Here is a 23,147-nt window from a genome sequence, read left to right as displayed (position 1 = left end):
GGTGTATAATGACTTTCCTTTTTCAAAGTATTTGACTGAACGTTGCTAATTTATGTTACTACATGTGATTTGAATTTAAGTATGATTATGTGTGTTGTAGAAGGTTTCAATAGATTTTAAATGTATAGTATATTGTCAAAGGCAAGACAATAAAGTTGGACCTTTTTTACTAGAAAATTGACTATCTTTGACAATGAACTTTTTTGTGTGTAGTGTGATCATGTGTTCATACTGAGGAAATTAAAACAAAGAAACTGTCATATTCATGGAACATGCTTAAGCTACATTGAAAAATATACTTTCCACTACTTAAACATGAAAAATCACTTAACCGTTAAAGAATTTACCATGATATAGACACATGATTTCTAAACCCTAATCATCTAATGATTGCATTGTTTTAAAATTAGTGTTACCTAATTCTTACTAGGTTTTTAAAAATAATCAATTGAACGAGCCAATACAAAAAAATATAGAAACTACTTGTAAACTTAATTCTGAAAAATTGTTAAATAAAAAGAATAATGTGGTTTTTGTGAGTGAGATACAAGATAAAATGTTGGGATATTAGGGATGATTTGTGTTTCGTTTGAAAATCCCTAAAACAAAATGCCGTAAAAAAATATATTTTTATTATAAGACTTTTTATATGTTACAGTTTGTACATTATAGAGTATATTATCTAAGATAAGAGCCCCAAATATGAACACTGTAGGTTGAAAAATAAAAAAGTTATTCTGCAAACATTAGTTCAAAACATAGAAAATCTAACTATCGGGAAATCGACTAAAACAATGAATATATACTTTTTTTGTCTAAATGCATAAAAAGTCAATAATATCTTAATATGGAGGTATTAATTTACCCTTTTACACCAATACTACTTAACACTTAACGTCCAGCTGTTAGTTTGCAGTGTTGGCAAAAACAAATTTTTAACAATCATAACAGTGTAGTATAAAAATGTATATGATTGCTAAATCATCGTATATAGTGGAGGGTGTGCTCCCTACGTACTAAATGAAGAAATAAACGGAAAAAATATTTGCATGCTATATTTTTGACTAAAATGGTTTTAAAAGTGTACTACAGTAATCAAGCAAGAAATAAATTTAATAACAAATGTATATTTTTTTTATTTTTTGGGTAAATGGCCCTCGAGTTTACTGAAATTATATTTAATAAAAAATGAATACAACTCTTGAATTTGTTAAGAGTAACCACTAACCAGCCATTTATTTGCAATTCATGGTAACTAAGAAGAGAACTGCTAAACACCCTGACAGCTGTCAGTATAATTAAATGTATTATTTAGCTGTTAATACTAAAAGTGTTGACAAAATAATTCTATTTCCATCGTTTTGTTGGGTTGTACAGTTTTTTTTAACTTTATATAATTATTATTGTTGTTGAAATAGTCAACAAACTTTGTAGACTGTACTATCCTGAGTGCATTGCTTTCAGCTCCTTATAATTTCAACAAAAATTGCATAAACAGTAAAACCAATATGAAATTATTACACATCGTAAGCTTTACAAACGTGAAATTTTAAATCTTTTTTAAAAGGTTTTTAAAGAACTTTATAAAAGGTTAAAAAACAGGTAGCCTAAATATTCAATCCTTTAGGTTGAATGTTAAAACCAATTCAGAAAGGTAACGATATCATTCCTTTATTGATAATAAATAAAATAATTAAAACCACTTTGAAAACAAAGTATATATTATTGATATTCTTGATGTGCATGAAATGAAGGATGCATTGGGTGTCTCATGTCGGTCCAAACATCTGAAAATGCAAAATAAGATTACAAAAAACATATATTAATCATATACACTACAAAAACTATACAGGGTGATTGATATAAGTGTGCCAGCCGTTTTATTCGAAAACTATAAGAGATATCAAGAAAAGTTAAATGGTAAGTGCCTTGGATTTTTTATTTAAAAAATTGTAGTCAAGTCAAAAAAATTATTTTAGCCGCCATTTTGCTAATATGGCCGCCAACTTAGATTTTTCTTATGGAACACCCTGTATTTTATAATGTATTCTGGTAGAAAATGTAATTTTAAGACGATTTTATGCTTGTGATTTTTTTCATAAACCTAACCGTTTCAAAGATAATAATGGTTTAAGCTGTGAAATTTTGAATGGTTTTCGAATTAAACAGCTGGCATGCTTGCTTAGGCCTTTATCGAAACTCATTCTCTTGCAGAAATTTCAAAACTTTAACCATTATTATCTTTGAAACGGTTAGGTTTATGAAAAAAATTACAAGAATAAAATCGTCTTAAAATTACATTTTCTACCAGAATACATTATAAAATACAGGGTGTTCCATAAGAAAAATCTAAGTTGGCGGCCATATTGGAAAAATGGCGGCTAAAATAATTTTTTTGACTTGACTACAATTTTTTAAATAAAATATCCAAGGCACTTACCATTTAACTTTTCTTGATATCTCTTATAGTTTTCGAATAAAACGGCTGGCACACTTATATCAATCACCCTGTATACTTTCATTTAAAAAACATTAGGGGCCTATTTGGTTTTACCTAAGTTAGTTGGACATAAATGAAGAGAGCAACATTTATAATATTTTCCTGTCCTCTACATTGAGTTTTGATGTGTGGCATTTGTTTGATGCTGTTTAGAAAATGTAAAACTATTTTAACTAAATAACCCGACACCTAATTTTTTATTCATTGACTGTCCCTGACATTAAAATTAACACAATTGTAAAACTGACTCTAAAATAAAGGGGAAAATGTTAGGTATATTACTGTTTGGTCAAAGTATATTTCATGTTTACATTTACTATTTATTGATTTTTATTTAACGTCTATTTTAGAACTGTTTGAAAAAAATCCATTAAAAAATTATTGTATGCATTCTAGTACTTGTAACCACGATTATCATTGAAAATTTGACCATACAAAATTTATATAATAATGTAACCTATTATATTTTTCGTACAGCCAGTCTTGGTGGCAATAATGTTTAAAAAAAATAAAAGAAACACTTTTCAGATGAGTGGACTCCATATTTAATTAAATGGTAATTACGAACATGAAATAATAACCACAAACTGTGTAATAAGACATTAATTAATTGTGAATACACAAACTCAATGTCTAATTCCAAACGCCTACATAATTAATTGCTAAAAAGATCAATCATTGTAGCGGCAAACCCTAAAGTAATATTGTTTTTAGTAATTAATGTTTTATAGAAGGAAATATCATGTTGTGGATAAGTTAATGATTCCAAAATGCCAATAGTCTCTACCAGAAAAATTAAATTGCTGTAATTCCAAAGGTAATTGTCAAGGAAACAAGGAAACCCATCAGCTCATCATTTATCCTTAGTCGTGTGAGCTGCAATTAGTGAGTCTGTTGTCCTTGAGCATTGGCAACTAAGGAAAACTCTCTGAATAATGTTGTTAGAGCAATATACAGTTGAAAAAGTAATTATAAGGGTATTATGTAAAACACATTTAGCAGTTTCATTCCATGATGATTTAAGTCATGTCTTGTTCGTTAAAATAAAGTAGTTTTACTACTTAATTTCAAGAGTACAGTTATTAGAGGTGGCTGTGACAGTAGTCATTAAAGCTGTATGGTCATCAATGAAAGCTGCACATTTTAATAGTTATGGTTCTTTTTCCACCTACTTTTTCTTTTCTCCATATAAAATATCAAGATCAAAATTGTCCTGAGTGCTATCGGTCAGTAACTTCAAATCAAACCTCCTAATGCTAGACCTGCAAATTCCATTTCTTCACCTACCCAGATTTTATGCAACGATGATTTCGTGAACGCCATCCCTGAAACGGACCACTCCGTCTTGACAGTAAGTTCCTTCTGGGTACACCCCTGAACTGCAAGGAATGGGGGAATTTGGTGGAAGGGACAACGGCAGAGGTGCTGCTCTCTGGTAGTTCTGAAGGGGTGGCTGAGTTGGTCTTTTAAGAGGTTCATTTAGCGGAGGTGGAGAGTTTGTTTGCGCTCCCGAAGGAGGGTTTGGAGGCGGTACTTTAACAGGATATTGTACTTGGGATGGCTGGTTCGTCCAGACGGAAGGCTCTGTTGGTGAAGGTGGTGCTTGTGTCCAGATGACTGGTGGAGGAACGTCAGGAACCGGTCCTCCGATGTGCGGATCTCCCTCTGCGAACAGGAACGGTTGTTAAACCAGTTTGCTTAGGTCATTAAGTTCATGGCAGAATGCGTGACGTTTTAAAATCTGAGGTCAACAAGGAAAGAGTTGAGAGGCTAAACATGTTGTTCAATCTTAGTTATTCACTTGTGAGTGAAAGATCATGTTTGTAGCCGAGGAAAGAACTGTATAAAATTGGTTTATAAAATTATACAAATATTTTTTTCAAATCGTGATTTACGATTATATCTTCCTTGTTTGCAAACATTTTAAAACAATACTCTTAGCAATATTGGCGTGCCTCTGAACACCAGATAAAATATATATGTTGAAGGACACTTAAATATTACTACAGGTATAACCTTAAACAACATGTGTAAGTAATTATAACTTCCAGATTGAAAAATAAACAGTGGTAGTAAATTAATGGTAACGAACTCTATTATTTCGCGTAACTAGACATAAAACATACGGCTAAACATGCTAAACATTTTCCAATAACACGGGGAGCAAATTTAAAGTCTCTCATCTTAAGCCTAGAACATAATTTTACCTCAGTGATAAATAACCATGATTTCCGGTACATTTTTAAGGATAATAAAGTCAGAAACTCATACAATCTGTGTCTATCCTAAACTCCATGCGATTTCTTCAACTTACGCGTCAACTTAAGGTGTCCTTTTATGATATAATCTGCCCTGTCTCTCCCAAGCATTGCGCGCATCCAGTAGTAGAGTGTGTCTCCTAGTTTGATCTTCAAGTTCGGGTAGTAATAGCTCAATTGCACGTCCCTCACTTTGGTAATGTTGGCTACGTAGTCTCCTGGGCCTAGAGTGGCGAAGTCTTCGTTCAGCTTAATGTTCAGTGCCAAAAGTCTGAAGTTTTTATTTTCACCTGCGTTGAAAACCATTTTGATTAAAATATTTGTCAATTTAATTACGTAAGACTTTTCTATCTGTTGTCTGATTGTTAGAAGTTGTTTAGACTTTCCTCAATTTATGACTAAAAGCTTTGTTTAATGTAGCATCAAAAATGTCCTTATATCCGCTCAGAAAATACTATTATGTGGACTTTATCAAAGTGCATGGGATTACTTACGATGTCCATATTTATATTTCATGGCTGGTTAGGGATTTTACTAGTAAGTAAATTGTAAATTAAGGTGAAGCTAGCCACTTACAGCGGTCAGACGATGTTTCTATACAGTTGACATATCATTTTGCCGTACTACACTGAAGTTTAAAAATATCATATAGCCCAGTCTAAATGTTTTTTTCATTTCTTTAGTTAAAAATGTTGCTTGCCTAATTGAAGTCATGTGTCATATACTACGAGAACCTTGCATAGCAACATACAAAATGTATTTTTTTTATCTGTTTATTAGTTGAGTACAGTTGTGACTTTTGATAACCAATACATTTGGATTGTCGAAAGTTAAATTGAGTGTTTACTTTCATAGAGATTACGGAAGACAATTGTGAAAAAAAAGGGATGGCAAATTTTTTAAGTGTGTCTGCGAAAAATAATCCTAGATCAAACATTATTATTTTAAATATAATTAATCATTTTACCCAAAAACAGTATTAGTTAGAGATTTCAGCATGTAATAAGTGTAAAATATTACCTGAAAATAAAATGTTCAATCCTGATGGGTTAAGAAATTTAAAGTCTATATCGTCCTCAAACGTGTGTTTCAAAAGTTGAGCTTCTTCTGGAGAATTGAATGCTGGTAAATCCTGTAAATAAAAATTATATGTAAATTGGTGCAAAATTAATAGTCTCATACGAGAATTCTGACCCCCCCCCCCACTAGATAATCGATGAGCATATGTTACCGGCAAAGTATGTAATCCTATACTCTAATACAAGCTATGTCTGTTTGTCTGTCTGTAATATATATCACGAAATATAGCGAAAGGATTTTGAATAAATTTTCAATATTTAACAGTGACACGGGATCAAGAAATCGTTGCAAAAATCACGCAGTTTATACTAAATCTCACTTAATGAACGTTAATGTAACTAAAGGTTTCTATCCCAAAATTATAAATACATTTACTCACATCAGACGTCTTGTTGATAGAGTATATGTGCTCCCATCGAACAGGTTGATTTCCCAGTCCATTCCCTACGGAAGGTCCGGCATAGGTTGGTCGGGGGGCTGGAGTTGTACCAATAGAATTGATGACTTTATGAGGGTTGCCCACTGCAAACAATACATTATAATAAAGTAAAGGTTCATCTAATAAGTCTTTTAATCAATTAAAGTCTTGCTCTTTTTTCTAGTATGTCACCTTATCCAGTCGGTGGTAGATATATTGTGGTTATCACATTCAAGAGATTGGACTCAGATGTTTACTTGCTTGAACAACTCTCGGGAATTTAATTAATTAATTAAATTCCTTTTTTTTATTTAAGGAAATCATCATAGACTCATGTAAGCTTTTACACCCAAAAAGCCAAGTTCCATTCTTCGTGAAATATATTAATGAAAACAAAAATACTAGCAAGCAAAACACTAACACATTATTTTTAAAACTGTATTTTTAAAAATAATAAACATGTAAAATTGAGCCAGACTCTCAATCTTCAGGAGAATGTAAGGTTCAATCTAATTTTCCCGTTTTAACTCTTAAAATAATCAATAAGTACTTGAGGTTTGCCTGTATAATTTGGCATGGTAAGTGAGTGTAACTTGTTTTGCAGTAGACGTAGATAACCAAATTATTCTCTCCCAAAGTATTTCTCTCCCATTGCGAAGCACGGGTAGAACAACTATAGTTCGGCCGCTTAGAAAGCGACCTCCTCTATCATTGGTTTAGCATTAGCGCGCAGGTCGTTTTCTAAGCGGCCGAACTATAGTATAAAAAATTAGGTTTAAAATAGTTTTCTGTTTTATGTTTCCTACAGCAGATTCTATGAATGGCTCATTCTAACAGTTTTCATTGTTAAATTGTTACTATTTTAGTATGTTAACAGGATGTATATTTCAAGGTGGAGTATACGTGGTTGAAGCCCTAAAACTATTTTAATAAATATTTCAAGAAACATTATTGTTCACAGGCAACATTCTGTTAACACAATCATAGACGAAGTAATATAATTTTATATTATATAATTATATTGCTTTATCTATGATACATTGCTTAAACTATGACGTTTTAAAACGTCAGAACATGACAAGAGATTTCTAATTAGGCCTACAGAAACTTACATTTTATTTCCAGAAGTCCCTTGACTATGTAGTACCACATTTCCCTGCCGAAAGTGACTTTCATCCAGTAGTAAACATTGTCACCCTGTTTCAGCTTTAAATTGGGGTAGTAGTAGCTCAAAGTCCCATCCGTAGTTCTAGAAATGTTTGCTTGGTAGTGGCCACTGTCAAAGCTTTTGAACTCTTCATTTAACTTGACGTGAAATGCCAATACTCTTAAATTGTTATCTTCACCTGCAGTATAATTTATTAAAGTAATCGGCAGCGTGTCTAATTAAATAAATCAATAATACACATACAAAACCAAATTAATTATTTGCAGGTAAGTTGGATAACAATATTTTAGGAATGGTAGCTGCTATTTTACTCAAACAAGTATGGTTATTAATTTATTTTATTTTTGTTCCTCCCGAGTATTATTAACTTTTCACTTTTTACTAAGTACTTATTACTTTTAAAAATAAAGTATTGATACGGAATTTTTGACCAATAAAAGACGGGGACTCGCGGAGTATTAGGAAAAAAGAGGGAGTAGAGGGGACTATACACGTATATGTATTGAATAGAACAAACTAAAACGGACGAGGTGGTTGGGGAAGTTTTGAACAGTTGACAACACAGAAAACTTCGTAGTATGCATAAGTCATGGAACAATTTAAATTTTAAATTAATTAAAATTTGTATTACAATCTAGTAAAAATACGATTAATATTATGTCAGTGTGTTTTATATACTTTATAACACAGGAAACGAACATAAGTGAAAGATAATAGACAACTGTAAATCAATAGACCACAATATAATATTTCACAAGTATTAAATACTTCAATGTCCATCCTTAGCTATTGATTTGTTTGATAAATTAAATATGATTTCAGGTATCAATTTTAGTACTTATGTACAGCTTTTGCTTACCAGATAGTAAAATCCTCAGACCAGAAGGATTTAAAAACTCAAAGTTGATATCCCTGTCTAGTGTTTTCTTGAAATATTCGTCTGCTTGATCTGCCCAGTTACCAGAGCTCGGGGTGATTCCTGCCTGTAAAAGTTTAAATGAAATTGTTGTCATTTCAAATTTTAATTATCTAGCTTAGGCATATATTATATAATATATTACTGCAGTTTCTATGTTTTATATAAGTTCTTAATGACAAATGAATTTGCAGTAGTCATGATTCAGGACACGATTATAAATTATAATTTAATTACTTTAACTCCATGTTTATTTGTAATGAATTAAACAGAACAATTACCTTACCTCTGACGTTTTGTTTAAATTTATACTGCTGAACTTGTGGTTCCACTTAAATTCTTGCCTATCACTGCCATCAAAATCTCCAAATCTATCACTTATTTCCAACTGGTCACCGTTAGAAGGAATAGTAGGTCTTTGTACATTTACTATTGGCTGCTGGGCATTTACTATTGGCTGCTGGCCATTTACTATTGGCTTCTGTACATTTCCCATTGGCTGTTGTACGTTTCCTGTTGATTGTTGAACATTTCCACTTGGTTGTTGCACAATCACTATTGGGTTTACGTTTGATAATTGTTGCGTATTTCCTACAGGTTGTTTTATTACTCCAATCGGCTGTGGTATGTTTCCTATGTGCTGCTGTTGATTTATTATTGGTTGTTGTACATTTCCTACTGGAGAGTATGTGTTGGATACTTGACCCTTCTGATTATATTGGTATGAACCCGATGTCTGGGTAACCGTATTGGACGTCGTATGTGGATCTCCTTCTGTGAAACGCACATATTGTGATTAGAATGAAATAGCCTATGTTAAACAAAGTTTAAAATTAACGTTGTTAGCTGACCTGAACGTTATTAGTAAATTTGCAATGTATTAACTAATGGAAACTAGCCAGTACTTTACGATGACCATACATATAACGGAAGTGTTGTCTCTTATGAAGTTACATTAAGTCATCTTCATGATAGGCTCACTATTCACTTAATTCACCTCATAAGAGACAACACCCCTATGTATGGTCATCATAAAGTAATCAAACTAGTTTGGAATTTGGATCATCTGTACATCTAAAAAGGATCACGAACTTTAGAGAAAATCGTAAGCTGCACACTTATCAACCAAATCCTGTTCTGTATTCTCACCTCAACAAATCAGCGTCATAGCAAATGATTTAATTAAAGGTAAATACAAATGTATTGTCATAGTATACTACAACACTGACCCATTTTAACAATAATAATAATAATAATTGAGCAGTTTATTTATTGCATTCTTAGAATATGGTTTGTCATATTTATACTTTATGTATACAAATTCATATAAATAATACTTACGCCTTATTTCAAGAAGTCCTCTAACGATGGCATCAAACCCGTCCTTGATCCTCTTGACCATCATTTGGTAGTAGACCCTGTCTCCTTGTTGTATGCGGAGCTGAGGAATATAGTAGGTCCACATGTTACCATTCTTGTACAGTGTCGGGGCGAAGTGTCCTAAATCATTTTCCCTGAACTCATCGTTCAGTTTAAGGCGAAAATCCGAGACAAGTAAACTGTCATCTGAAAAAATATAAAAAGATTTAAGGTAAAATTTTACTCTAGTAGTATTGTTTGCAAAAGCCATCTACTTAACGTACATTGTTTGAGTGATTGACTTACAAAGTATTAATCTTTTGTCTAAAAACATTTTGATGGTTTGGATTACAAAGTATTCTTGAAATTGCCTCGTGTTTTTCAACTACATAATTAAACTCTATTATTAAACAAAGGCAGTACTGTTTTAAAAAACTATATTGATTTTTTAGTCATGATAGTGAAATTGTAACATAAATTTACTGAAAGAGGAAACTAAATTGGAATAATATAAGTTTCAAATTAGTATTTCGTTTACTGTTGTATTTTTTACCAAATCTGTTCAGGAGCTGTTTATGACAGTTTTAAAAACATAGTTACTTTTAGGAATGGCAATGAATTCTTAAAATACAATAATCACAATAAAACTTGATGTTCTACAACTACAATAATTACACAAGTAAACTAAGTAACCTCAACTAATTTACCTGGAATAGAAATAATTAAACCGCTTGGTGTTTGAAATTGAAAGTTAATATTCTTTTCTAAAAATCGTTTTATAAACTCTGCGTGCTGTTGCCAGTTTGTAGCAAACTCCTTTGTGAATGTATTCTGGAACAAGATAACATTTTATATTCTTAAGGAGAAACACACGTTAGTCAATACAGCAATGATGATTTAAGTCTATCAATGTCATGTTGGAAGGTATGATGCTTGATTCTTCTTTCTACTGTTACCTTACTACTCACGTAAACATATTTTCTGGTCAGTCGTATTTATAACAGTGTAATAAGTCCTGCAATATTGTGTAAAGGGAATTTTCGGCCACCCTGTACAATACTCGATATAATATTTATTCATTCAAATAAATCGAAATAAAGTTATCAATGGCCTTACTTAATAAAGGAATGACGTCCATCTAATGTTACATAATTCCTAGAAATGAATTTAGTACACATTCAATATTGTTGCTCAAACATATTAAAACATAAAATTTCCGTAACTTGAGTAAATACATAGAATAATATTATTTTCTTTTAAAATTATATTTATCACATGCTTAGGTAACAATTCCAAAGATCACTCACACTATACGTCGCGTTGATGGTAAACTGGTGGTTCCAAGCAAAACCTCCTCTGTTGTTAGCCGGGGAATTGCTCACCCCGTAGTTTTGAGGCGAGAGAACAGGGGATGTCGGTCTAAACGGGATGGGCTCACCTTGGGGGTCACTAACATGGGGGTTCCCACCTGAGAGAGTGGACCGACCAATTAAAGAGTATAGAAATAAACACAAGGCACATGGTATACGTTTTATGTAATTACTACAGTAAAGGAAATCTAGTAATGTTTTCCAAGCTCTTGAACAATTTTAACATACTTTAAATAAGACTGACTTTAATATATATGTTTCGAAAGAACAATAACAATGTTCAGTTAACATTCCCGAAGGTTAAGTTATTTTGTAATTCACTAGTGTGCTGAAGATGGTATGTTATAACTATATGTTATGACTCTTTTGTAAAACCACCATGGTTATAATCAATAAGGCCTATGTTAAAGATATTAAAACTTTATTTCAAGGTTTCTAAAGGAACTCGAATTTTCCCAGTAACCTTATACCAGAGCCTAGCTGAAATCTTATTTTTGCATAAAACATAGCATAAAAATATTTAGAAAAATCAGAGGAACTCGTTGGGCCAACTTTAATCATCATCGTGCGAAAATCGTGCTCGCGGTCTTTTAGGGTTGAGGGCTTGTTTTAACCTTGCATTCGCCCGTCCACATAGGCGATGGACCTGTGCGTGGAACGTATCCAGCAAAGCAAGGGGTGAGCCGGTACAAGGGTGAACTGAACAATTGAATATATAATCTTAGTGTTACTACTATAGTGTTATATATTCAATGGCTGTACTGAAAAAAGGTAATGACAGTGACCAGGATCCGAGCCCAGGACAGCGCTGCCTTGGGCCTGAAGTCCATGGCGCTACCGACTGAGCCACCGACTCACCTAAGGTGTTATACAGTTATAGGAGTTAAGTTATACAGGGTTATTAAAAAATAATGGTCTAACACTAGTTGGTACGTCCGTTTTCATGAATTCAAAAAGCTGATTATTATACCTATGAAAAGGACGAGTTTATAACCTAGTTTTGACAAGGATATGTTTTGTGTCAGTTGAGTGCCATGAAGCCTGCCAACAAATTGCTACTACAAAACAATAAAAACATTTATTTTTTTAGAATATTTTTCGTACTATACTACAGATTGTTAGAGTTCAGTGGAACTTTCCGACCAAATTTAGGAAGAATGCTCCATATTGGAACTGCATAGCTTATTGGATAAGACAATTCAAAACAACTGGATGCTTGTGTGTCGGGAAGAGTGTCCTCAGACCGGACAGACGCTATAGAGAGAATCAAAGCCAAAAACCTCGATAGTCAAAGCTGGTAGGGAACCTCACATACCGCATTCTACGGTTTACGCAAGCGTTTGCGACGAAACCCGTCCAAACTGCAGTTATTTTACAAGCAATAAAGCTTAGAAAACAAACAAAAAACAGAGATTTTTGCAGCCATAGTTTCGATTCTTGTTGATATTCTTCAATTTTGTTTACAGGCTTCGTGGTACTTAACCATGTAACTGAAACAAAACATAACCTTAACAAAACAAACTTATACACCCGGCCTTTTTGGTGTAACAATCGGCCATTTTAAATCACGAAAACAGACGTAACAACCGTTTCTTTCTGCAACATTCCTTATGATTATCCCTGTAGTATAGAATAGGATAGTATAGGGTAAATAATACATACTCACTAGTTATCTCCACAACCCCTTTGACAACAACGTCGAAAGCTTCTTTACTGAGAGCCAGTCGCATCCAGTAATACAGTTGGTCTTTGTTTTTCAGTTTCAGCTGAGGAATTTCAAAGATCCACATGCCATCTCTTTTGTAGTTATTGACTAGAAAATGTCCACCCTCATTGGTGCGAAATTCGTCATTTAGTTTGGCGCGAAAATCGACGATCTTCATATTTACACTGTTTGCTGAAAATATTAATGAGTATTAAGGCTCGATATTAATTAAGGATTGTTTTCGTTAAAAGTTTAAAAAATCTAAATGTAAGTATTCCAGTATTCCAGTATTCCAGTATTCCTAGTTTTCATTGGTTTTTGCAAGGTTCAATGTCAATTAAACAACTTGTTTGTGAGGATAAGTGTTATATGGAATTGTTGCAGCGTTTATCTATTTGATAATCCTGTATCCTTAAGACACATAGATTTTGTTTTAAGTAAAGCCGAACAAATTTTAAATAACTACCTGGTATCGCTATCCTCAAGCCCGTAGGCTTCAGGAATTGGATGACAGCGTCATTTTCTAAGGCGTGTTTCAACCTCTTGGTACTATCCTGCCACACGAATGCCGTCTCTTTGGTTAAGCTAGTCTGTAACAATATGTCCAGCTTTGTATTCGTCAATATTTGTCACAAATTGGTCTAGGCTTTATCAATCTTGAAAAACAACAATCTGTGTTTCTTTTTTAAACCCTGTACTATCCTAGCAGGAAATAATTGTTTGATTAGAGAGGCTCAGGATCAACATTGTAATCTTGCTTGGTAACTTTATAAACTAAAAATAACAATGTAGTTCATGGAGATTAAAAAATTGATCAAAGGGGACATTTTCCGTGAATTTCCTACCACTATATTTGTATAACAATCCACAATTTAAGCATTAGGTTACGACTAGGCCATGACCTAACCTAAACTAATCCAACCAAAAATAAAATCCAACCCCAGCCAGAAATTCTAGATAGGCCTAATTATAACTTTCAAATCTGATAAACCATATCGGTAATGAATTTACATAAAATTTCGAAAATGAGTGTGAAACTTACGGGTTGGTTGTCCGTTATAGTAAATCTATGGACCCAACTGAATTCAGAATTGCCATTCTTCGTTTGTCTCCGTGACCTGATCTGAGAGAACCTAAGAGGAGATTCTCTGGAAGCTGAAGAGGAGTGAAGATAGTTTGAAACATCTTCACTTGGAGGTCTACCTGTAAAGAGTATTGCATGAATATGCTAGTTTTAGTTCATCAATGGATGATGTATGTCTACCCGTTTATACACTAAGAAACGGCACCACAGAATTTCAAGGTGGATTTATGTTAGCTCCGGTGAGATCGTAAAGTTGATAAAACTGTTTAAGAATAAGAAGTTTCTTGACGGCATGTCTAAAATGTACGTCACTGCTGACCCCTTAAGCCATGCGATAAATAGATGTCTACAAGAGGGGTGCTTCCCGTATATCCTGAAGCTTTCGAGAACTATGCCCGTTTTCAAAAAGGGGGATCCAGCCGCTCTAAAAAGCTATAGACCTATATCTGTCATCCATGTACTAGCCTATCATGGAAACAGCCAAGAAGTTCCAACTTGTCGCATTCCTTTGATAATGCACTTTTTTGAACGCCCAACATGGCTTTAGGTGCCGGAGGTCAACTGTTACTGCTATGTCTCAGCTGGTGTCATCTCTGCTTGACTCTTTTGAGACCAAGGAATCCACTGATCTAGCTCTTGCAGATTTGAACAAGGCATTCGACTCTGTCCGTTATGCCCTATTCATTGAAAACTCTAGAGCATACGGTTTAAATGATCAGATGCTTTCTACCTTCAGTTCTTATCTGTCTGGCAAGAGGCAAATTTTAACACTTGATGGGGGAAACTCAAACCTACTGGCAATAACATGGAGTTCCTCAGGGCTCAGTCATTGGACTTCTGTGCCTGGTTTTCTAATTTGTTGCGAAACATAATTTTTTGCTGACAACACCAATCGCAATCTTTGCCATCTGGAAAACCCCTATCATCAAACCCTTTGTCATCAGAAAAGCTAGTATCTGACACCGAATATATAACCAGTCTTGCTAAGCAGTGGTTGTTGTCAAATAAACTGAGCCTAAACGAAGCCAAGACCTAGGAAATTACGTCCAGTCTTGTCCCTAGCTTGACAAATTACCTAAATGAGATTAAACTCTTAGGCTACACCCTAGACCCGAAACTTACCTGGATCAAAAGTCACCCTAGCAAGTTTAAGGCAGATTCTGTATGTCCATACAGAATCTGCCTTAAACTTGCTAGGGTGACTTTTCTCCTTAGGCGTCTAAAACCTTTACTGTGTCTAAGAAACATATCATAGAGGTGTACTATGCACTCTTTCACACCCACATCGTGTATGGCCTCTTGCTGTGGAGACATTTCTCTGGAGGTAATACCATTCTTCTCCAGCAGCAGAAAGAAACTCTAAGGCTAATCGAACCTGCTGAATAACTTAGATTGTAACCAAGACTATAGTAGGCCTACTTCCAGCAGACTGGTTAATAGTCAGTATATTGCTCAGTTTGACCTACATGAAGGAAAAAAACCTGTCCCTCACAAAACCAACAGAACAACACACCTACAACATCAGAGGAAAAGTTCAACTCGATGTGCCCAATCGATCAATTAACTGGTCTTTGCCCTTGACAAAGCTATAATATAAGTAGTCATCTCACTCAATTTTTTATTCGTAGTAATTTGGGTTAAAATACATGTACATCAGTATCATTAATCTGTAAACTTTGTCAAGTAAATCATATATTTAGGGATCTGAAAACACATTTTTCCAGTTGAATTATTTTTAATGATGTTTATTCCAGGTATGTAACTGATACAAATCAGAATTCACTAATTCATCTCCTACAAACCACTCTAATCAATATAATGTCTGTAACAATTAGATGAATACAGATTGAGAAAAAATGTTGATTGTTTTTAATAATTAGAAGTAATATCTTTTGTAAAATAATATTTTGTTGTTCTGTAAAAGCTTTTTAGGGTGAGACTTCTAACGTATCATTTGTAAAGATTATCAACTTTTATCAGTCAATTTAACATTAACGTATTCATAATCACGAACGTAACAACATTCTCCAAAGAAGAACAATACTTTCTTTGGTTTCATGCAAAGGTTTTTGCACTAAACCTTTTTGCGTCCTTAAGGAAAGCAGGAAATCACAAGGTTCAAGGAAAACGAGGGATAATGTACTTCAGCATTAAAATAAATCACGTTCTTTCCTATACTAGCCTTTAGTAATAATTTTCTTAAGTTTATTTCGCTTCTACGATGTCTTATAAGCAGAATAAATTTAATTTGAAAATAGGATTTTATAAATAACTGACAACTGGAGGGAAATCACTGATGTCGCTAAACCTACCCAATTTTGAGAAAATAAGTAAATGGGTTAACGGCGGGAATGACGTGTACTTGGAATTGGGTATTGTGATATTGTATTTGGAAAATCACAAAAGTTGCAATAACTTTTAAAACGTAATTTATACGGTATGGGGGTTGTACAGTTTTGTTAAGAGGTAAAAGGACAATATACTAAGTTTAAACTACTAGACTTCATCTATGCTACTAGGTAGCGTTTGCAGACGCGTCCACAAAATTGAGCGGAGTCATCAGGGTGTTATATTACCATTGACCCCCACCATAAAGCTTCAAAACTATTTTGACCTACAATTTCAAATAGACAAAAATTGTGTAGGGATAACTTTAATTGATTGGTTAATTAATTTCAACGAATGTGAACATTTCAAACAAAAATTCAAAAATCGTCACAACAATCACACCAAACGTTTATCTTTGACTACCCCCACAATACAATTTTCCAGCACCGAATTATCTTGGTCATTATCAACAACTGCTTGGTTCAGAGTCATGCCTTGGATTTGTGAAAAGTGTCAATAAAAATGTTTTTCGGGTACACTTAATGCCACGATTTACAGATTTAGTTACAATAGGGACAATCGGTACTACATTATTGTGTAATGTGAGTCCTCTATAATTACTAAATTCGACTAATACACATAAAAGCTGCATTTTAAAATGCGATAAGACTTCTTCACGTTCGTATAAAATATTGTGTACAGTGCCAATAGCACCTAATACTGCATCGGTCCAAAGTTTGTGGCGTTACATAACTCTACATCCTTTGGCTAATCTGAGGATGTTTTCAACAGATTGGCATTCACCAGAACTCAATACATGTATTGCGGTTATTGTAGGTTTGTTTAGGACACGAATGAATGTTACAGGACTATGCAGCTTATCCAATTCATTAAGGGTGTCAGTAGCCATGTTAGCACCTCTTCTTGCCATGATACGAACAGCTTTGTATATTTCTACGATATTATTAGTATTATTATTTATATGAATCGTAAAGAAAAGAATATCATCTTCCTATTTTATCGTTCCATGAGCATTACGTTAGTATGTTATGTTAGTAGTATGTTAGTGTGTTATGTTTATCGTTAGTAAGATCATTACGAAAATGGCTGATCTTCTCCGGATTGACGCACGATAGTTTTTAGTTGAAAATTGTTTTGAATGTGTTCGTATGCGAAACATCCATGTGATACCACCGATTTGAAAGATAAGATGGCATGAATAAAGCTTGATCCTGCACCGGTAGTAGCTGAGTCATATCACCACACAGATATACAACAATATCACCAATCACTTATAGTAGTCTAGGTTGTCAGGTTTCGCTTGACGTACGGTAAGCGTTTGTCGATCATTGCGAGTAGCCTCTGCCCACCTTTATAATTTGTACTGTACATTCTAATTTGCTAGTTACTGTGGATGGCTTGTTACCAGCTACAAGTCTTGTTTACTTTTCTTTGTTATTTTGTTCAACCACATAGTTACTTGGCAACCCATGAGGACAATGTAAATTCAAATGAGTCGTGTAGTGAAATAAGAACTTTCCTGAGGTAGTGGCTGTCGTTTGTGCCAGAAATAAATTATTTACAGCATTTGAAGGAAACCGTCGAAGCCGTTTTCGAGGTCTTTGTGTAAGCATGCATACATACTGTGCGAGCAAACATTGATCATGTATAGGAATAGGATGTCTTTTCATATTACAAAATAGTTTAAAAGTCATATAGTAGATGAGGATAACTTTTCTGGGAATCCTCTTCATTGAGAATTATTTATAATATACAGGGTGTCCCGGAACTCTCTACCAATATTTTAGGGCATTGCTCCTGGGTAAGAAACATACCTAAATATCATATTTAAATTGTCCGGAAGTCCTTAGTTACTCACACAGCCGCCATTTTGTTTTTTTCAGTTATTAATTGTTTTCTAAAGAATGGTTAAACATACGAAATGGAAACTTTGCACAAACATTTATGACAACTAAACAAAGCTACCAAAAAATTATCACGATTTTTCAAATTCATAAAACAAAATGGCGGTCATTTAAAACTTATGTAAAATCAATGGTTTTTGAGTTATTTAAGAATGAAAATTTTAAATGGCCGCCATTTTGTTTTATGAATTTGAAAATTCTTCATAATTTTTTTGTAGCTTTGTCTAGTTGGCATAAATGTTTGTACAAAGTTTCCATTTCGTATGTTTAACCATTCTTTAGAAAAAAAATAATAACTGAAAAAAAACAAAATGGCGGCTGTGTGAGTAACTAAGGACTTCCGGACAATTTAAATATGATATTTAGGTACGCTTCTTACCCAGGATCAATGCCCTAAAATATTGGTAGAGAGTTCCGGGACACCCTGTATAATTAAAACAAAACCACACGTCCATCAGCCAGTTTTAGCTAAACAAGCAATAATTCGTATCTCACGTGGAATTCCCGAACGATTATCGTCAGCATTGTAAATGCGTACATAACGTAGGTACTAGGTAGAAGAATTCTAATCAAACTTGCCTTCTAGTTTAGGCTACTAATAAATTAAGTCTAGTATTATAATATTGCTGCTTTGTACTACATGATTTGGTAGCTAAAATATAAATTATGAAAATTTTTGGTAAGTTGGACAATCAATTACTATTTTTTCCCTAAAGATCAATTAATTGGTCCAGTAGTTTTCACGTCGTGTAATATCAAACCAAACGAATTCACAAACATCCATACTTCCCCACTTATAATTTTGGGTGGTAGGATTCGTAGGATTTGTTTAAATCAGCTGTTTGAAAGTGAAATTGTTTACATCACTAGGGCGTAAAGTGACTCTTTTCGACACCAGCTTAAGTATCACGACCAAGGCGAAGCCTAGTTTGGAAAGTGAGTTAGGGTTGAAAAGACACTTTTTGCCCTTGTGAATGAACTTCACTTATTGTCATATTACACAATAATTTTATATCATTAAAGCAAACTAAGGCACAAAACAAAAATAATTGTTATAGCAAAGTTATTTCCATCTTGTTTACAATTTTTCTATTGGAACAAGCAGCTGTTTAGTAAGGTAAATTCATTTCGTCTACTATGACGATTGTGTTTTGTTCCATTAACTATTGATTGATATCGATGTTCAACTATCACGAATACTAGAACAGACCCGGTATGGATCAGAAACATAAACAAATGATGTTGCTGGCCCGAAAAAATACGTATTATCTATCATTGCTTAAACGAAATTTTCGAAATCAAATGTTTTAATGCTATTAGTATAGGATTCGGGCTAGCGACGTCATTTGTTTATGTTTATGATCCACACCGGTTCTGTTCAAGTATTCGTGTGAGCTATTGATACATAAATAGTTTTCTTGCGGTTCTTAATAATCTCTCAGTGCAGTAATCTGTCACACCTTGTCATCTACCTTCTTAGATTCAACGAAAACAAATTTGAATCCTACAACGACAACAATGCAACAATGAACTACAATCGATACAACAGATAGTTCCATACAGCCGACTGCTTACAATCGAAGTTAACAAAATAACCAAAATGTGCCGCTGACGTCATCGACTCCAGCTGATTGTTACTCCCTAGGGAGAAAAGTAACTACTTTCAACCTGCAATGCATGTTATGAAATCAGCTGTTTTTTCTATAGTACAACAAAAATTAAGAAACATGAACAAAGCATAGTTATGTAAATCTATCTAAATACTATGAAAAAGGTAAAAAAACAATTGATGAAAAACGATACATCCTGATTCTTGTCAGGTGATTTTAATCTATCTAAAATCTATCTACTACATACTATAAGGGTTTTTTCTGTAACATCCCTTTTTAAGTTGTCCTACTTAACATATTTTCACGATTGAGGTTTCATTTTAAAGCTTATGATCCATTGCACCTGCGGATGGCAACGAAAACGGTAATTCTTTAAGGGCTTCGCCCCATTGCGTTTAAATTATTCTAGAGTTCATTTTCTAAGATCCAGTGTTACTGACAAACTTGCTGTATAATGAATTGGTTTAAAAAATATGAATTGTAATCCAACAGCTGATCATTTAGTTGAATGATTAACCACAGTCAGATCGTAAACAAGAGACAGACCCAGTGTATGGAAATGGATTTAAAATAGGCTTCTCTTTTATAATAGCATTGAGGTAGGTAAATCACTCTTCAGTCTTTATGGTGTAGATCTAGAACTTTGCAAAGTAAAAGGTATTGCATTATTATTTTTACCTTGGAATTAGGTTTTGAACTCAATTTGCACAAGAACCCTCTCGTGTTTTATTATTTGAATTGCTTAAATTGCCTGACAAGAATCACGATGTATCGTTTTTCCTAAATTGTTTTTCTTACCTTTTTCATAGTTGTGTTTAGAATGAATAAAACCCATGTCTTAGTTAAATTTGAGTTTTGATATACAAAATAAACAATGCTGTTTTTAATGTGAAGCTAAATTAACATGTAATCCTAAAATCCCCAACACAGAACTTAAAAAAGAAGAAGAAAAATTGGGGATAGAGCATTAGGTCGGTAATGAAATAGGAATAAGTATATCCTAATTCTGTATTACAGAAAATCGTGTAACTTTGTGACATTTCATTGGTGGTTAATATAATGAAAATACATTAAAAATTCAGTCAAAAGACACATTATTTTTACAAAAGTCCCTATGAATATTTACGTCTACCTTGATCTAGAGATAGGTCTAAATAGGTCATATACATAGGATATACACAGTAAAAGGAGTACAGTACATAAAACTTATCAACAATTGAGTAATTTACAGAGTTTCAACGAATAAATATCCTAATACTATCAATATTAATACGAACAATATTGTTTGGTTAAGCTTTACAACATGAACAACCCTACAAATTGATTTTAGTTTATATTAATTCTAAAACTGTGTTTGACAATTAGCCTTTGGTTACACCAACTATTTAATTTAAATATTGGAATACAAACCCCTATAATACCCAAATAAATGCATTGACAATAAATACACCGACAGTATACACAACTGCATGGATTGATACGGTATTCAAACTGTGACAAATACACATAAATCATACCTCGATTACAATCTAATTCCAGCCAGATGCAAATGTTAATCAACTTGCTAATCTGCCAAACAACCAGACGTTGAAAGTAAAAACTATGATAAAAATCCATAAAACAAATTCATATTCGAGAATTCAAAAATCGTTCACTAATCTCTCCAAATATATAGGTAACTCGGTAAACCGAAGTCTGTAAACATAACTACATGAATATTTGGTAAACAAATAGAAAGACATCATACCTCGATTAAAAGCTAAGTCCTTTCCCGAATCCAGATGCCTATGACACTGCACAAAACCAACAAACACAAAAAACACTCGCGCTGTAACACAGAGCCCCATGATTGAGGACTGGCCGTCGGCCGTGAAGTAGGCGTCGAGACCGGTCCCGGACGAGTTTGCCGTTTTCCTTATCTGTAATGAAGGTGATTATGTTGGTTTCTTACCTTACGATTGTATCTGCCATGCAAATAAGTAACACGAGAACTTAACTCTCCCCATCCAAGATTTGTTGGGGAAAATATTGCGGAAACGGTTTCGTCCCCTTTTGGAATGCTTTTGTTAAAATAGATACGACATCACATCAAACGTTGTTTAAGAGGTTGGCGGCCTCTTTTAACCTTGCAGGCCTCAGATGTTATATAAGCAGCTAAGGCTCAGAAATGGTTATGAAGAATGGGTAATAGTGAAATATTAATAGTTAAAATTAGTGGTATTATCTCTAGTTATACCATAGCTATGGTAAAAAAATAGTATTGGTAGATCGGTGGTTATAGTGCACGCGTAGTAATGCACTTTTATTTAGAAATGGTCCATCAAACATAGTACTAACAAAAAATAGTAGATTATTAATTCTTGAAATACTTTTAAATGTTTTTAAGTGTTTAAAAGTAATGGCCCAAAACTAAACAGGCGTTTTGCCTGTTTGCCTTGATTGAAATAGCTGTTAATGACAACAATGCGTGCGTGTTTATTTGTTTATTTTGACATTGTTGGCTACTTGATTGAGCAAAGCGAGCTAAGCTCTTATACGTTGACTCTTGCATTTTCGTCATGCGCAAACTATCTCCTAGATGGCTGAAGCAATCATTTTCAAATTGTGCATGGTGAAGTCTATGACGGGGAGTGCCAACATATGTATGGCGTTACTAAAATTCCCCCAGGAATTCGCATCAACGGGTCTCAACGTTCCAATGTAATCCTCAGGAAACATCTAACCGCTAATCACGGTTATTAAAACAGAAACGGTATGGATCATTACGTCATATACTTCTAAATAAGTATTAATACGAGTAATCTTCTTGTTTGTTGTTCATGGTTCATTGGTTGTTATTTATTGATTTGTTTTGGAAATTTCTATTTAATATGATTTTTACCTAATATGAAATGAGCTCATTTTTGTAAATATTTTAGTTAGTTAAGCCCGTTGTTTTCCGGTACCTATTTTGTTACTGATCAATTTAATTCACTTGTAATGCATGTCATTTTCATTATTTTCAAGAAAAATTTACGACTTTTGTATTTAATTTTTAAGTTACAATAAATCATCATTGTATATTTATTGTAAACTGGTTCTTGATCGTTGTAAGTTAATATAAAATATTAAATAAATCAATTATAGTTTGCACGTTTTTTGACACTTCTAAAATGATGATTGATTTGCTTTCATAATTTGCCAGTGGCATAATTTGTTTATGTTTATGATCAATACCGTTCCCGATCAATATGTGTGCTGTTAAATCTTGTTATGTATTATTTTAGTGTGTGGTTAATTCGTAGTTTCAGTTTGAACATGATCGAAATCTCAACCCCCAATTTGAAAAAAATTGACACAGTAACAGCTAGTATCAACTGCTGTTACATGTCTCAATTGTTGAATCATCTTTCAATAGCTGGGTAAGCATTCAATAAAAACACAAAC

At 33.5% G+C, this 23,147-nt stretch overlaps 1 protein-coding gene across 1 annotated transcript; it reads right to left on the bottom strand.

Moving 5' to 3' along the window:
• Positions 1-1,655: 1,655 nt before the first annotated feature.
• LOC129002509 (uncharacterized) lies at positions 1,656-21,599 on the bottom strand. The gene is made up of 15 exons (XM_054430368.1): positions 21,469-21,599; positions 13,817-13,977; positions 13,241-13,364; positions 12,736-12,966; positions 11,007-11,167; positions 10,407-10,530; positions 9,682-9,906; positions 8,627-9,114; positions 8,284-8,407; positions 7,369-7,602; positions 6,218-6,360; positions 5,779-5,890; positions 4,815-5,048; positions 3,788-4,165; positions 1,656-1,787 (listed from the first exon to the last, which is right to left on the bottom strand). Exons 1-14 carry the CDS (start codon positions 21,566-21,568, stop codon positions 3,795-3,797), a joined length of 2,832 nt encoding a protein of 943 aa, XP_054286343.1. The 5' UTR covers positions 21,569-21,599; the 3' UTR covers positions 1,656-1,787; positions 3,788-3,794.
• Positions 21,600-23,147: the final 1,548 nt, after the last annotated feature.

The sequence above is a fragment of the Macrosteles quadrilineatus genome, unplaced genomic scaffold (assembly GCF_028750875.1).
Source record: "Macrosteles quadrilineatus isolate MER2022 unplaced genomic scaffold, UCM_ALF_1.0 Scaffold_9__3_contigs__length_116548681, whole genome shotgun sequence".
NCBI classification, from domain to species: domain Eukaryota; kingdom Metazoa; phylum Arthropoda; class Insecta; order Hemiptera; family Cicadellidae; genus Macrosteles; species Macrosteles quadrilineatus.
The sequence above is the reverse complement of the archived record's forward strand: the minus strand, read 5'-3'. Positions and strand labels throughout refer to the sequence as shown.